The sequence below is a fragment of the Balearica regulorum genome, chromosome 3 (genome assembly GCF_011004875.1).
Source record: "Balearica regulorum gibbericeps isolate bBalReg1 chromosome 3, bBalReg1.pri, whole genome shotgun sequence".
Classification (NCBI taxonomy): domain Eukaryota; kingdom Metazoa; phylum Chordata; class Aves; order Gruiformes; family Gruidae; genus Balearica; species Balearica regulorum.
In genome coordinates this window covers 27,503,470-27,518,729 of record NC_046186.1, presented here as the reverse complement: position 1 = coordinate 27,518,729, position 15,260 = coordinate 27,503,470, and the positions used below count along the sequence as shown (strand labels likewise).

General features: G+C 38.7%; 1 protein-coding gene and 1 long non-coding RNA gene across 3 annotated transcripts in view; one reads left to right on the top strand and one right to left on the bottom strand.

Annotated features, from left to right (window-relative positions):
* LOC142600928 (uncharacterized) overlaps window positions 1–15,260 on the bottom strand; it is a 637,768-nt gene that overhangs the window by 194,971 nt on the left and 427,537 nt on the right. The window lies entirely within an intron of this gene.
* Window positions 10,734–15,260, top strand: part of BMP5 (bone morphogenetic protein 5) — a 56,703-nt gene continuing 52,176 nt past the window's right edge. Inside the window, exon 1 of one of the 2 annotated variants that reach the window (XM_075747358.1) lies at window positions 10,734–11,974. In XM_075747358.1, coding sequence (XP_075603473.1) covers window positions 11,491–11,974 — 484 coding nt within the window. In that variant the 5' untranslated portion in view covers window positions 10,734–11,490. The remainder of the gene's footprint in view (window positions 11,975–15,260) is intronic. The other variant, XM_075747359.1, reaches the window with a different exon arrangement.

The following is a 15,260-nucleotide window of genomic DNA, read 5'->3' as shown; positions in this document are numbered from 1 at the left end:
AGCAGAGTGCAAGTCAGCATCCAGAACATGATCCACCACTGCATCAACTGAATTTTTTGAGGTTCCTAGGGACCTCACTGGACCTTGGCTAGACATGGACATCCTAGGCTCAGACTCCAGCCTTTCCAGTCATCCCACAGATCATTGCTTGTTCACCAGTTTTTCTGCCTGAACATTATCACTGAAGCATATTTTCCAGCCTGTTTTCCTCACACAGTAGAAATCAATGCCACTTAATAAATAGCTGGTGAAGAGTGATATTTGAGCTATTTAAAACCTCAAATATAGATATTTGAGAAAGGCCTGTGATATAATTTCTGTGCATTTTCTATCAATTTTCTTGCTGTGTATTTTTCCCTTAAATTTCTCTTCACTTTGCATTTGTTCTCCAAGGACACAAAATAAAAACAAATACTGTATTTTCATTTTCATTCAGCTGTTTGGCCAAAATTATAACTCTTCAGTAATGTAATACCGATAGCTGTTTCAGGACCCAAAAGAAAATCACAAGACAATACCATTACCTTCTTGCTTCCCCCCCCCCCCCCCCCCCCCCCCCCTGTAGTGGTAGATTATCTCCTATACTCTTTTCCCTGTGCTCCACTTGGAAGAGCCAAAGGCAGCAAAAGACTCGTTGCAGGTCCTCTAGGCAGGAGGCAAACTTGTGTCAGAGGAAGCAGGGAGAGATCTGCTGGTAAGGCTGACTCCTTTATCTCTTTTCTTAGCCTGGGAGTGTATTGGAGAAAAGAAAGGAAGTGACATAATTAACTTTGATAATCTCTCTGGTTGGTAAATAGTCCCAGGGGAAAATGACCGAATAACGTTTGTTAGAGCAGCATCGTTGTGAGGCGAAACAGAGAGAAATAAAGGGACTGCAAGCAATGCTTTTAGCCGAGTCTCTGCTGTACCCAGTGGCAGTCAGGTAAAGAAAAAAAAAAATTAATTTGAGAAACATATTATTTTAGTCCTGCACTGCTTCAATTCATATTTTGCTTTTCGGTAAACACTTCTATCGATCTCATTTGTGTATGTGCCTGTGTGGTACTACTATTACAGCATGTTAAACTACACATGAGCTGCTGTGACCTACTTAATTTTGTGCATATCAAGGTCCTTCTCTGAATACCTAATTACCACCATAGTTTTCCTGTCAAAATTATATAGCAATGCTTGCAGACCATATCCGTAAAGAGTTGATGCTGTTTGTCACTCTTGGCTGTGGAAGGACACACACTCCAGCAACATGAAGAACAACTGAAAAGAACTCGAGAGACAAAGGCAAAGGCCGAAAACTGACAGAGGATGTTTGTAGCAGCAAATATTGCAGAGGAAAAAGGTGAGGGGAGAACGGCTGGCAGTGGCGGTGGTGCCGGGAGGTGGCAGCATCCCATGCGGCATTGCCGGGTCCTCGCCCCCACCGCCTGCAAACAGCTGATTTTTCTTGGGCCACTGCGTGTCGTGGTTTTTACCCCAGCGACATACAACAAAAGGAGCTTGTAACCAAGTAGTAAATACGGCTCGGTGTCCAGGAACTGAAATTCTCCATAAGGTCTCAGCAGAGATGCCACAGGGCGGGAGCTGTGGTGATGTCCTTGTCAGGGCTGTGTAGAGAAGGTCTAAGTGTTTCAGTGTCACAGCATAAGGGTCTGCTGTACCTGCCTAGGGCATTAGGAGAGCATGGCTAAAGAACATGCTTTCTTATGGAAGGCCTGCATGGTACAGATTAAGGCAGATAACACAGATGTTATGGTATTATACTTCTCAGAGACCTAAACTGTAAACCTTTTCTGGTCACAGATGAGAGGAACAAAAATCTCCATTAAAAAATATAGAACAACTGAAGTCACCAAAAGACAGTTAATAATGACCTATAAAATGCATGCAATCTTCCAGTCAACAATATAAAATTTATTTAAAATATTTAACCAAGAAAGACTACTAGAGGCAAGAGTCTCTTTTACAAGGGTGTCCTGGCAAGAGGGGCGGCATAACAGTCAATTATTACAAACAAAATCCAGGTTTCTTAATTAAAATACAAAATACTGGCTCTGCTGTGTAGCTTGTAATAAGTTGTGTCTTGAGAAGACTGTAATTATGCTGGCGCCTGCTTGTGCCGCCATAGTTAAGTCTGTCACCATTTCCATTATAAACCCCATTTTTAAGCAATTTATAATGTAGCCATAAAAAATAATTTTAGATTGAACTTGGCAAAGTAATTCTTAGACTGAAAAGTTTCATTTCTTTTTTTTTTATTCAAATAATCTGTTTGGTCATCTTTATGTTTTTTAGGAGAGCACTAAACAAGCCAGAATTTTTATGGTTTTGAAGCTTTCTGGCCATCTTATAATATATTTTCTTTTTTCATCTGCATCAAGAAGATCCTTCATTGCTTGAAAGCAGAGGATTTTAGTTCTTTGAAGGTCTGTAAATACAGGAAAATAATCTTCACAGTTCTTTACAGAAATAGTGAAGATTGATTAACTTTGAATTACAATGAAGAAATGAGAACAAATAGAAATTTGTTAACCTTGGGCTTCAGAATAAATCGTTGCAAAATATTTCTTCCATGAGACTGACCTCAGCTTTGCAGCCCCTTTCTCATGCCAGAGGAACATGTGGCCAGAGCCAGAGGCAACAGCATCTAAAAGGTGAACAACAAGGCTGAGCCTGAAGCTTTCCCAGCAGCCCATTGCATCTGATTCTTCTAGCAAGGCTCAAAGGAGGATAAGGAAAACATCTGTCTAAATGTCATAGAAAATTCTCATTACTTTGTCCTAGTGCACATTTTATCACCAAAGGGTGATAGCAGAAAATGAGCACAGAAAATATTAGGCATCTACTCTGAAAAATCACCGTGAAAAAGTACACCTGTATGCTTAGGCTATGTGGAAGTAAGCTGTACCTCATGAACCATAGAATGGTTTGGGTTGGAAGGGACCTTAAAGATCATCTGGTTCCAACCCCTCTGTCAGTCGCAGGGACACCCTCCACTAGACCAGGTTGCCCAAAGCCTCATCCAGCCCGGCCTTGAACACTGCCAGGGAGGGGGCATCCACAACTTCTCCAGGCAATTTCTTCCAGTGTCTCATCACCCTCACAGTAAAGAATTTCTTCCTAATATCTAATCTAAATCTACCCTCCTTCAGTTTAAAGCCATTACCCCTTGTCCTATCACTACATGCACTTGTAAACAGGCCCTCTCCAGCTTTCCTGTAGGCCCCTTCAGGTACTGGAAAGCTGCTGTAAGGTCTCCCTGGAGCCTTCTCTTCTCCAGGCTGAGCAACCCCAACTCTCTCAGCCTGTCTTCATAGGAGAGGTGCTCCAGCCCTCTGAGCATCTTTGTGGCCCTCCTCTGACTCGCTCCAGCAGCTCCATGTCCTTCTTATGCTGGGGCCCCCAGAGCTGGACGCAGTACTCCAGGTGGGGTCTCATGAGAGTGGAGTAGAGGGGCAGAATCACCTCCCTCAACCTGCTGGTCACGCGTTTTTTGATGCAGCCCAGGACACGGTTGGCTTTCTGGGCTGCAAGCGCATATTGCCGGCTCATGTTGAGCTTCTCATCAACCAACACCCCCAAGTCCTTCTTGTCGGGGCTGCTTTCAATCCATTCCTCGCCCAGCCTGTAGTTGTGCTTGGGATTGCCCTGACCCATGTGCAGGACCTTGCACTTGGCCTTGTTGAACTTCATGAGGTTCTGCTCCATGATCTTGCCAGGCACAGAGGTGAGACTGACCAGCCTGTAGTTCCCCAGGTCTTCCTTTTTTCCCTTTATAAAAATGGGGGTTATGTTTCCCATTTTCCAGCACTGTTCAGCACTGTTGATATAACGACTGAGTAAACTAAAGAAGTTCACCGTGTATCACTCTAATCTAAGCTATGAATGAACAAATCCAGTTTATTTTTACGATCCAACGCTGAGTTTCTAGATAAGCAGATACATTTTTTGATGAGTAACAAAGAACAACAAATAGTAAAACCTATGAAAATATCATTGTGAATCCACTTTCCAAAGGAAAAGACTGCTTTGCAGTTCTGCATCTGTAACTGTCTTATAATTTACATGGCTACAAGGTAGTAAAGCTAAAGAAGCAGAAATGAAGGACTGCTTGTGTGTCTCTGCCATGTTTAGATTACAGTGCAGTTTCAGATGAAGAGGTTGTGATGTAAATCGTGCTCCCCATGCCTAAGCCTGGTTTATGAGGGACATGGATTATGCAGATCCTTTTGTCAGACCTCTGGCTACGTAAAGGAAAGTTTAGCAGCTAAAGTGATCTTTCCACTTCGATGTACAGGTTTAAGTGTTTCCACTGTAAGGAAGGTCTGAGAAAAGCAAATGGATTTTCTGGGTCGACAGCATAAATTGGCTTTTCAATTTATTCCTTTGCTTTGCCAGCTTAACAAACTCTGGCTTGAACAGACTGTTGTAGTAAATTTTGGCAACGATTATTTGTTGTTGATTAAATAAATTTCATCAGCTGTAGCCAATTGTAATCATTTTGCAAGATAAAGCCATTATGTGCTAGAAGGGAGTATGGTCTAATGAGAGAAATTCAGGAAACCAATATTTATTCTGAAGACTTTTTCTTGACTTGTATTACAGCCATTGCCACCACACTGTTACCGCATGTTGGCTAAAGACCCAACCCTGGTGAATAGACCCAACCCTGGCGAATTTAAATGGTTTCCGTGATGTGTTCACACACTTGCCTGTCTCAGTGCAGCTTGGTTGCTACCTTCTTTTGGGTTCTTGTGATGATGGTTTAGTACAAACACACAAGATGATACAAATAATGGCCTTTCTGACCTGAGCTAGTATGGAAACGGTGCCAGCAGAACATGATTTGCTAATATTACTGAACTTTTCACAAAATCCCTGGTATTGTACTGCTGCTTCTTAGCTGACTCTGATACTGTCTGTTTTCCTGAAAAAGCCATTGTGGTGAAGACCTTACAGCATTTTGTAGCTGGGTTGCTGCCAGTTCCTCAGCTGGCTCTGGACTGCCTCCCTGATGGATCACCACGCCTGAAAAAGTCCATGCAGAAAGATCCATCAGCACACACTGAAGATTTTAGGATGCACATAGTCTTACATGGTCCCCTGCACATCTTTTTCTTTCGCAATCCTCCTCCAACAGCAAGAGATGACTGCTCTCTCAAGGACTGCGTGATTCATGGTAGTGCTCACTTAATTGAAAGTACTGGAGCAGCAGCTCCTCTTTTACTGCCGGAGAGGCCAGCTGATCTCTTACAAAATGGGAAACATTGCTAAACAAAGGAAGTCGTTTTAAAAGAAGAAAATAACATCTGTCTACAGATATGTGGGGAGGGAAAGAAGAAACGTGAAAATGGAGATGGGGGGGGGAGTTTAAAAAGCTGAAAAATAAAGGCCATGTGGGATCAGAGACAGCACATCCAAATGGTAGACCAAACCTAGAGAGACGTAATGGGAGGATGTATAGGAAAGAGAGAGAGAATGTGTATAAAACAAAGCACAGGAAAAAGGTATAAAACCCCCAAAACTAACTTACAGAGATTGAGAGTGCTGCATCATTCAGTTGCCAGTAGAGGTGCTAAAGCCACGGCTATAGAACTTAGTAGCAAAATGCTCAAGGGAAGAAATAAATCCTGTATTTAGGTAGGTAGAATATTTCACAACATGAACAACAGTGCAATGCAGCTACCTGGAAGACATCCGTTTAGGGATGAATTTCTGTACGTATTTGTAGTTGAAAACAGAAAGGCAGCCAGCAAGAGGCAGAAGAGGTTCCCTGAAAAAGCGCTGGGGCCAGCCCGGGAACACAACAAAATGCTTATGGCCGCACTGCAGCCAGAGAGCAATGAGACTAGCAGGTACCAGTCTGCAGCTGGGGCACACTAAAATCCTTCGACAAGCTGAGCCAAGAATAATCTTCTTTAAAATTCTTATGCTTTGCTACTCACAAATGTTGCTCTTGTCCAAGTGTTTTGTATTTGCCTCAGTGCAGTTGCTTTTTTTTTTTTGCCTTTTTTTTTTTTTAACAACTAATTAGAGGCTTATTGTAAACCAAAGGGGATTTCTGGGAGCTCTTTGGGTTTGTAAATTATGCAAATGACAGCACTCTGATGTTGGATCATATTATTAATTGTATATTTTGTGGTTCATGTATTCTGAAGAGTATGTGTGAAACAAGTTTTTTGGTTTTTGGTTGTTTTTTTTTTTCAGTCCTTGAACACAGTAAGTTAAAAAAAAAAAGTCTTCAGGCAGATTACAAAATGATTTTTCTCCATTTTCTTAATGTTAAAGAAGGGTATATTTTTAATGCTACAGACTATTCTGTGCTGATAGTTTTACAACAGTGTGCATGTACTATGAATAGAACAAACTTCACAGATGATTATACTTAAAGCCAGAGGTCTTTCTGTAAATTTTAAACAAAGTGTTCTATTAAATTCCATCTATAAAATGCTTGATGACTTACCTCCTAGGCTGATTTGTGATTTTGCCTGAGCTTTTGAAATCCTGGACAAAAAACTCTTTTGCTACAGGAAACTGATGGGTAACTGAATAAATTGCACTATAATCTAAGTATTGAACACTTTTGCAATGCATTCCTCTGCTGGCAGCATAAAATAGAAGTACTTTCTTTATATAATGCTTAACGATCCCCAGGAATACGTGTAAAGCGTACAGAGGTTGGGTAAAACCCCAGTGATTATTGTAAAATTCCCCTGTGGTTGAGGAGCACAGCTATCTTTGTGGTTCAGGACAGCTATCTTTCTGTCCTGATATGAAGTTAAATAAAGTAATAACATTGAACAAGTTTTCTGTTCCAAAAATGGCAGTGTTTCTGCATCTGAAATGGTTTCTATCTATTAATTAACAAATGCTGTGAGATTATCCAGAATAAAAGGGGTTTATATACATATGCAACATTTACAAATATCATATTCAATTTATGTCTCAACTGCCAATTTCTGCAGCTAATTCTACAAATTTTCACAGTGTCCATTACAAATGGAATTCCCTTTGCATTAGGAGATGTATCTTTCATCAGTACAGAAAAATATGTTTGTGTTTCTTTTATATGCTTGCAGGGTAAGAATACAACTTTCATTCAACATCCAACTCAATAAAATGAAATGAAATGAAATGAAAAGAAAAGAAAAGAAAAGAAAAGAAAAGAAAAGAAAAGAAAAGAACCCTAAGTGAAAGATGTCATACATGTTTTGTTGATTGGATATTTGGAACATATGCATACCTACGTGCAAAGGCTCATATGTACACCTCATGCAGTCCATACCATCGTAAATCCAACTTAGATACAGGTAGTATATCAGGTATGCCTAACTATGGTGCCTGTGTAACATTTCTGTCCTGGGAAGAGTCCAGAAGTCTCGCCTTCTTTTTGCTGAGGAATCTGTAATTTTAACCTCTAATGATTTTCCTGCTTTCATGAAACCTTTTCATAAAAGTCTTTCTCCATATACCTTTTGCAGCCATAGCCTTGCAGAGATAACATTTTTTACACATTTACACCTTTTTAATGCTGGATCATCTGTTTATGCATAATATTGATCTGAATGGCAAATTTAGCTGGTCATTAAGAGGGAAAGAGCCAGCAGAATCATTCAGCGTGCATGCGCATGTTTCAGATTTAGACTGGAAATATCTTGGAGAAGGTCTGCGTTTCAGTCTGTTTTGCCAGACAGTTACAGAGAACCATTGCTGCGGGAAATCACTTTCAGTTGATGTGATATTGAGAACCCAGAGGGATTCTGCATTCAGTAGCCATCCACTAGTTTTATATATTTTTGAGTAGTGGTCATTGAACAGAATTGCACCCCCCAATGATTGCAGTGACCTGTTGGGTCTACCTTTTTTCACTGTTGCAGTGCTATGACCCATTGGAATCCGAGATTGGCGAGAGCTGGATTCCCAGGTTTCATTACTTCCCTTATGATATTTGCTCTAACATTGTTCAGGTTAGTACAAATGTAATGAGCTCTGAATTCACTCATCGTGTACATATATGCCACATTGTTTAAGAAATTCATGCAACTGCTTCCTACCTTGCGCTGCCAGGGTTGCCTCCACGGTGCTCTGCTGCTCTTCTGCCTCTGAGGCTCCGGCTCTCCAGTGATCCGCGTCTTAGGTGCTCCTCTGCCAGACATCTATCCCTAATGGGAGCTCACTTCTGGAGTCATTTTAGTTTTCTCTTTTTTTTTTTTTTTTAAAAAGGACTGGATAAGGGCTGGTCAGGTGATTTCTTATGTTGCTTCCAGGTTGAGCATCTGGGGAAGAAAGGTCTGTCTGTGTGAAGGTTTTATATTTCAAAATTTCAGTTTTAGATGCAGGGTAAAACTAGAATCTCTGGGGCATCATGTTCAAATCCCTGGTTTTGATTTTGAGTCAATGCTTTACACTGACATCAACTGTTATTTAGATCTGAGTGCATCTAAAAATGGTGTGAGCATGGCATTTGTTTTAAATTTCCATATTATACAAACATCTCAGAATGATTTTTTGTTGTAAAAGTTGAAACCTGCATTTAAGGTGACTTTGAAACTGAACCCTAACCTAAACTACATCCATATATCTGTGCCCATCTAGTTTTATATATTATCAAATAAAATAACTTGCCATGCTGAAACTGTATGTGGTACTTTTTCTTTAGAAGTAAATTGATTCATATTGGAAATACGAAATGGGACTATCAGCTATTGCAGATCCTTTTCACTTCTGTAGCAAAGGTTTTCATTTTTAGAGCTGACTATATCTCCCACGTATGATATCCATGTTAAAAATGATTGTTTATGGGACACAGGTTTATTACAAAAGGACACTGTGTTTATATTAATAACAACTATTTTTATTTTCATGTTCTAGTCAAAGACATTCGGTGCTTCAGTATAGGATAGGTCAATGTAAAATAAATCCTTTGTATTTAGGTTACATGTTTGGTTGTGGCTGTCTGAAAATAACAGGAGCTGTTTTCGGCAAAAATATGATTACTAGTTTATATGTTTTCTTACTCAATTTCTGTCTGGAAAACTGTTTACAACATAAAAGCATCCTCAAACTTGAGGGCATTTTTGGCTTTTTAAGTGGGAAAAGACTCCAGACACTCTAGTGGGATAATATAGGAAGTTTCTATTGCTGGACGTACTGATGGGCTGAGGACTTAAATCCTCTGAGCAATCAATCCACTGGCTTTTATGAATGCTTAGGGGAAAAAAGGAAATATATTACTGGAAAAGAGAAATAAACCTTGTTGCAGGATATGCGATGGCCAAATTAAAAAAAGACATATGTGTGGTAGTCTCATGTATCATTGCAACTGTCTGAGCAGGACAAGTGAAAGCAAAACAAAAACAGGAAATAATACTTTTCTTATAAGAAATGGTTTTTGAGGGAAAACCTCAATGAGGAAAGAAAGCGTATTGCTCTTCTGCTGAGAACAGGACTTTTGCTAAATGGCTTCATAATTAATTTTAGTGTTAATTCAGCAGGTCCAGCATGAGATATAGCCTTCCCTGGGAGAAACATTCTCTATTACGCGTGCTGATTTATGAGAGAGAATCAGCTATATTTTAATAATAGCTGGACTAGACTGTAAATACAGGCTAGGACTCACAATATACGAGAAAAGCTCGTTTGTGCTTAATATACTAGATAAATTGTTCCTGGCTTCTTAGAGTGTGACTATACTTGCTGTCACACTCCCAAGTTTACTCAAGAACTGTGTGATTTGCTGAGTAGGTGCTAGTCATGTAAGGGAAAACCCGACGGGATGCATTTTATATACCTGGGTTTTTTCCTCAATGTCATGTATTAACCTTTTTTGTCCTTTTTTTTTCTCCCCTTCATCAAAGGAATGTCTCCTCAAGATTGAAGGAAAATCACAGGAGGGGAAAACAACCACCAATAATCTGAGCAATATGAAATTCAGCATGTGATTTTGTTTTAATGAGAGGAAAACACCAGTTGCTGGCTGTCATAAAATTCTAAGCTGAACCTTAATTTCATGGGCAGCAGCTTTAAAATATATTTAATGTTTCTTATTTCTTGAGTTAAGCTGTTTCTATCTCCAGTTAATAATAGGCTGTGGGATTAAATCTTAGCTTTGGATATTTACTGGGAAATATAATATAGAGATTTATGAGTCAAAATGTACTTGGAATAAATTATCATTGCAAATTGAAGTTTATGAAAGTTGTGACTATAACCATAATTACACCATTGGCTATGCCCAACTTGAAATCTCGCTTGCTGAAGAAATTTGTTTTCATTCGGATTGCATTCCCGACATTTTTAGAAAAGAGCGAATCAAGCCTAACCGACAAAATTTCCTACAGAGTTTATTAAAAAGGTCACCTTTGTTTGCTAAACTAACCTAAAATATAAACATTTCTTGAATTAATGAGATGCTATTTTAGTCTGTTATGAGAGTTTCCTATTCAAGTTTACTAACTAGAGACTCATAAGGAGACTCACAAGAGCTTCCACATTACGCCGTGCCTTCAGCTAGCTATATATCCTAAAATTGTTAAAGTTAAAATTGATTCTGCAAGCTGCTAGGAAAAAAAAACCAGCAGATAGCCAAAATTAGGGATATTACTGTAAATTGGCGGGGGGGGGGGGGGAAGAGGTTTAAAGCTCTGTTTGGCAAGAGAAGGGTTAAGGACTTTTTTGCTATACCCGTTTCAAATTACAATGAGAAGCCTCTTCTTTCCCAGCAGGGTTGTGCTTACATTAGTCTTTAGATCTCTCTTGAAGAGAACTGTTATATTTGTGCCTGCTAGAGTTGGAAATAACAGTTCAGAAGCTGAAAAGGGTTGAATGGATTTACAGAAGGGTTTGTTTTTTGTTTTGGGGTTTGTTTTTTTTTTGAGTAAATTCATGGCAACACATTAATTTGATTAGTACATGCTTTAGAATTACTTTACACTCCAGCGATTCAAAAGATGTTAAAGTTATCACCAGGCTGCTGGACAAATATGTGTTACACCACCAAGGTACAGATCAAGACAAATCTGTGACTCAGGATTTTATCTTGGGAAGAGCGCAAGGTGTACGAAGAACTCAGAATAACGAGGGAAGATAACTCTGGGAACTACAATGTGTCAGAAGAACAGCTCTTGCTAATACAGCTCCCCACCAAAGACCTGGTTATCTAAGGTTTATATAGGAATGCCTAGGTCAGCTGACAAAATACTGGTCTTCTGCTCCATAAATGCAGAAAAAACGATAACAACAGTGGAAAATTGGAAGTCTGAATTTCAGCTTTCTTAGAAATAACTGCAACCTGACACATTCCATAATATTTAAACAGGGTGGGGGGAGACAAATCATCAAAGATGTTACGTTTAGAGATGACATTGACATGAAGAATAGGTAAATTTTGTTTTTCAGCCACTGGGAAAGCAGACCTCATAGGAACTCAGAACAAGTAGGAGAAAAGATTTTTTTTTTTATTATTTTTTTTTTTCCTTGTTCTTTTTCTTTCCAAAGATGAACCTAACTGTGCTCAAAGCTTTCATGGGCTTGCTCTGGAATTGCTGGGTTCTGGTGGGTCACGCACAGGGAGGTTTAGGAGACAATCATGTCCATTCGAGTTTTATTTACAGGAGGCTGCGGAACCATGAGAGAAGGGAGATTCAGAGAGAGATTCTCTCTATCCTGGGTTTACCTCACAGACCCAGACCATTTTCACCAGGAAAGCAGGCTTCTTCTGCACCCCTCTTCATGCTGGACCTGTATAATGCCATGACAAATGAAGAGGATACTGAGGAGCTGGAGTATTCACTAAAGGGATCAATGGCAGGGGAGAGCAGAGGGATACGGAAAGGATACCCTGCCTCTCCAAATGGATATTCACGGAGAATACAATTATCTCGCATGACCCCCCTGACCACACAGAATCCTCCCTTAGCCAGCCTGCACGACACCAACTTTCTGAATGATGCTGACATGGTCATGAGCTTTGTCAATTTAGGTACGTGGAAAAAATTTTTTTTTGTTTCTGCTCTCTTTGACAAACTGTTAACCTGATCTTGCGAGGGACAAGCCTCTTGGCCGGATGGGAACCTGTTCTAAACCGGCAGGATTGGGCCCAGGCTGCTGTGCCACTGGTAAAAGAAAAGTCGTGCTGATGGTAAAATAGCTACGTTGTAGGTGGCCATGGAAAAAGATTTTTCTCACTGTTTATATGAAGTCAATTTCTATAACTCCCCTCTGCTGGCTTCTGTTTTCTTTCTTTCATTGATGTAATGAAAATTCTAGCCTTAGGCCAACTAACCCTTTTTTTTTTTAAATCGCAAAAAATCAAACACTTATGCCTACTGCTCGGTTATTTCCCTCACTGTTTTCCTTAAAGCTCAGACATGAACAAACATCAGTTGTTAATAGTTTAAAGCCTAGAATGTTATGAAAAGGGAAAAGTTAAGCCATTTCTGGGGAAAAAAAAATCTTAGGTTTTTTTTTCTGCTGATAAAAGTCAGAGTTTTATTATCTTTTCAGCTGGATGACTGGATTTTAAATAATCTGTTGCTGTTTCTTTGTTATTTCTATTTAATAACCACAGACTGTGTTTTATTACGCTGCCACGGTGCTCAGAGTCAGCAATGGTTCTTATTTTCTGTGTCATAAATAAATTAAATAACAAGTAGAGTTTTAAACACCAGAAACATGCAAGCAAAGAATGCTTTTGAAAATGATATCAATTCAGACACAAAAACTGATAAAACTAAATTATTTTGGCTTCTGAGTATAATAAACATGCTTACCAGTTATGCTGTGGCTGAAAAAGCAGTTACAGATTTCTTTAATAGAAGGCAACTTAAATCTCATTAAGAAAGCTGCAAATAATTCATGAAATGTATTTACTATTTTTATAAGTATTTTAAATGCTGCAGAACTCATAAAGCTAGCTAAAAAAAATCCCTTCTCATTTGATCTGAATGGCAAGAGATTTAATTAAAACTTGAAGTTTCTCAATAAGCTGGTACAAAATCTGATGGACTCTTGCTTTCCCGGCTAATACTTTCAGTGGAAACTTTTTAAACAACGGCACATGTTCTGAAATACCTTCAGATTATCACACACATTCTGTACGTTTTATGCCTACCAGGTCGTTAATCCTTGCTGCAGGATTAAAAATGTTTCCAAACACTAAAATCCTCAACAACTCGAATTTCTAGGAAAATGACACCCTAGAGTTTAGTTGTCATAATAATAAAATTACTTTTCATTAATTATTTGGCAGATCAGGAGGTGTTCAATTCTGAGATCTTTTTCCTTAACAGTAACATGTCCACAACTCTAAATGCATTTGCTTGTTGCTCTTGCTCCTGAAATAGCAGACTAGAAAAAAATGCAATCTCTGTTTCGTGAAAATATGTTCCTCATCCTTAAGAAAGAGTGACATATTATCCGTGTATTACGTTTTAGTTATCATTGTATGCCTCGATTTACCCAGAGTATCTGGAGCCAGCTGAATTTAAAATGGCAATGTTATAAAGGAAAATAGGAAATGCTCTGATCTCCTAAAGATTAGTCACGGCCCTGATCCTGCAAAAATTTTCCTCGTGTGTGCTGAGAAATGCCCTCAGTAAATATGCTGCAGACCATTTCATAAACGGCTCTGAGGACTATTTACATGGGACCTAGCCTTTGGTTTCACGAAACATCTTTGATTTCAAGAGGACTTCTTGCAGTGCATGAGCACAAGTCTTTTGAAGGCTCGGTGTCAGATATGTCCTAGCCTGATCCTGCTGTGCTTCCCCAGACAAAAACCCTCTCTGGAAGAACACAAGTTTCCACTGAGTGTCTTACCTTGACTGGGAAGTTTCTAATATTTGTCTCATTTTTTTGGGGAAGCCAGGGTTGCCTTAAGACAGTAATTGTGAGAAGTTAAAACATATCTTTCACCTTACATTTCTAGGCTGTGGAAACCGGGGGTGAGATGCTTTATTTTTCTAGTGATTATGATTAATAGACACCATTAACTTATAAAAAAATTACCGTGTAAATACCAGGTTATGTTTGGTCTCTGTAAAATTAAAATGTGTCTCAGCTCTAAGTGAGGCTAAGTCCTAATTCACTTCAAATGCCCTTCCTTACATGTTGGATATTCTGGTTTATCACACATTCCACCGTTTAACATATGTAAGAAATATTGATGACTGATATAGATTAGCTTCAACATTTTTATTAAACAATCCTATGTTTCAGTATAATTAACATAAAAATGAAATAAATCACAGAAACAGGTAACCATTTTATATGATTTATGCAGTATAAGATCGTGACAGATGAGGGCAAGCTCTTTTAATGTGCAATGGGGAAAAATATGCAGTGATAAGTGAATGCTAACACTGTACCTTAAAATCAATAAATGCTGATGCAGCACAGTAATAACTCAACTGGTTTTAGATTTGAAGCCTCAGTCAACTTGCATCAGATTAATCTGCTCTGGAAATAGTATTCACCATGTTCTTACTTGCACACCATTAATTACATAAGGTGTAATTATAAAGCTTTATTAATCATAATGATATTTTAAATTGAAACTTTTCTATATAGTTGTAGCCAGTTATAATAATTTAAGATATATATATTAAAACAAGAAATATGTAGCTGAGGTGTTTGCTAGGAATTATTAAACATAAGATTGAAAAGACTGAATAAGATTAAAAAGTCAAGTAAAAAAATAGACAAGGACAAGTAAGTTTATACTAAAGAATAAAAATTGAAACTTATATGCTAATTTTGACAAAAACCAACCTGTCAGAGTTGCAAATACCTCACTTGCAAAAACAAATTTAAAAAAATAATCATCAAGGGAACTGCAATTATAATTCTGTCAAACAACCAAGGAGGAAAACAAGACTGCATTTACTTCTCCTGAAGTTAAAATTGTAAACACCTGCTCTTTATACTGGAATTTGTACCAGAATTTCCATCTCTTTCTTTCTTGAAAGATACGACAAGACAGACGCTATGCCTTGTCCTGTATGTTGTATAAGACTGTGCGCGTTGGCAGCTCTCCATAAATATTGGTGATTGTAACACAAGAGTTAAATGGGGTTGGTCCAGCAGTCAAAGAATAAATCCTCCACTAAATACATCGGGGTTTTCAAAGATCTGATTATATCACCTACAAGTTCAGGACTTTGTTCTCCTCACTGGGTGTTTTTTTATCCTATTCTATTTTATTATACTGTTGCAAAGCCCTGACTGTTGAGAGTTCTGGCATCTTCTTTTTGGCCAGTCTCCTAAAA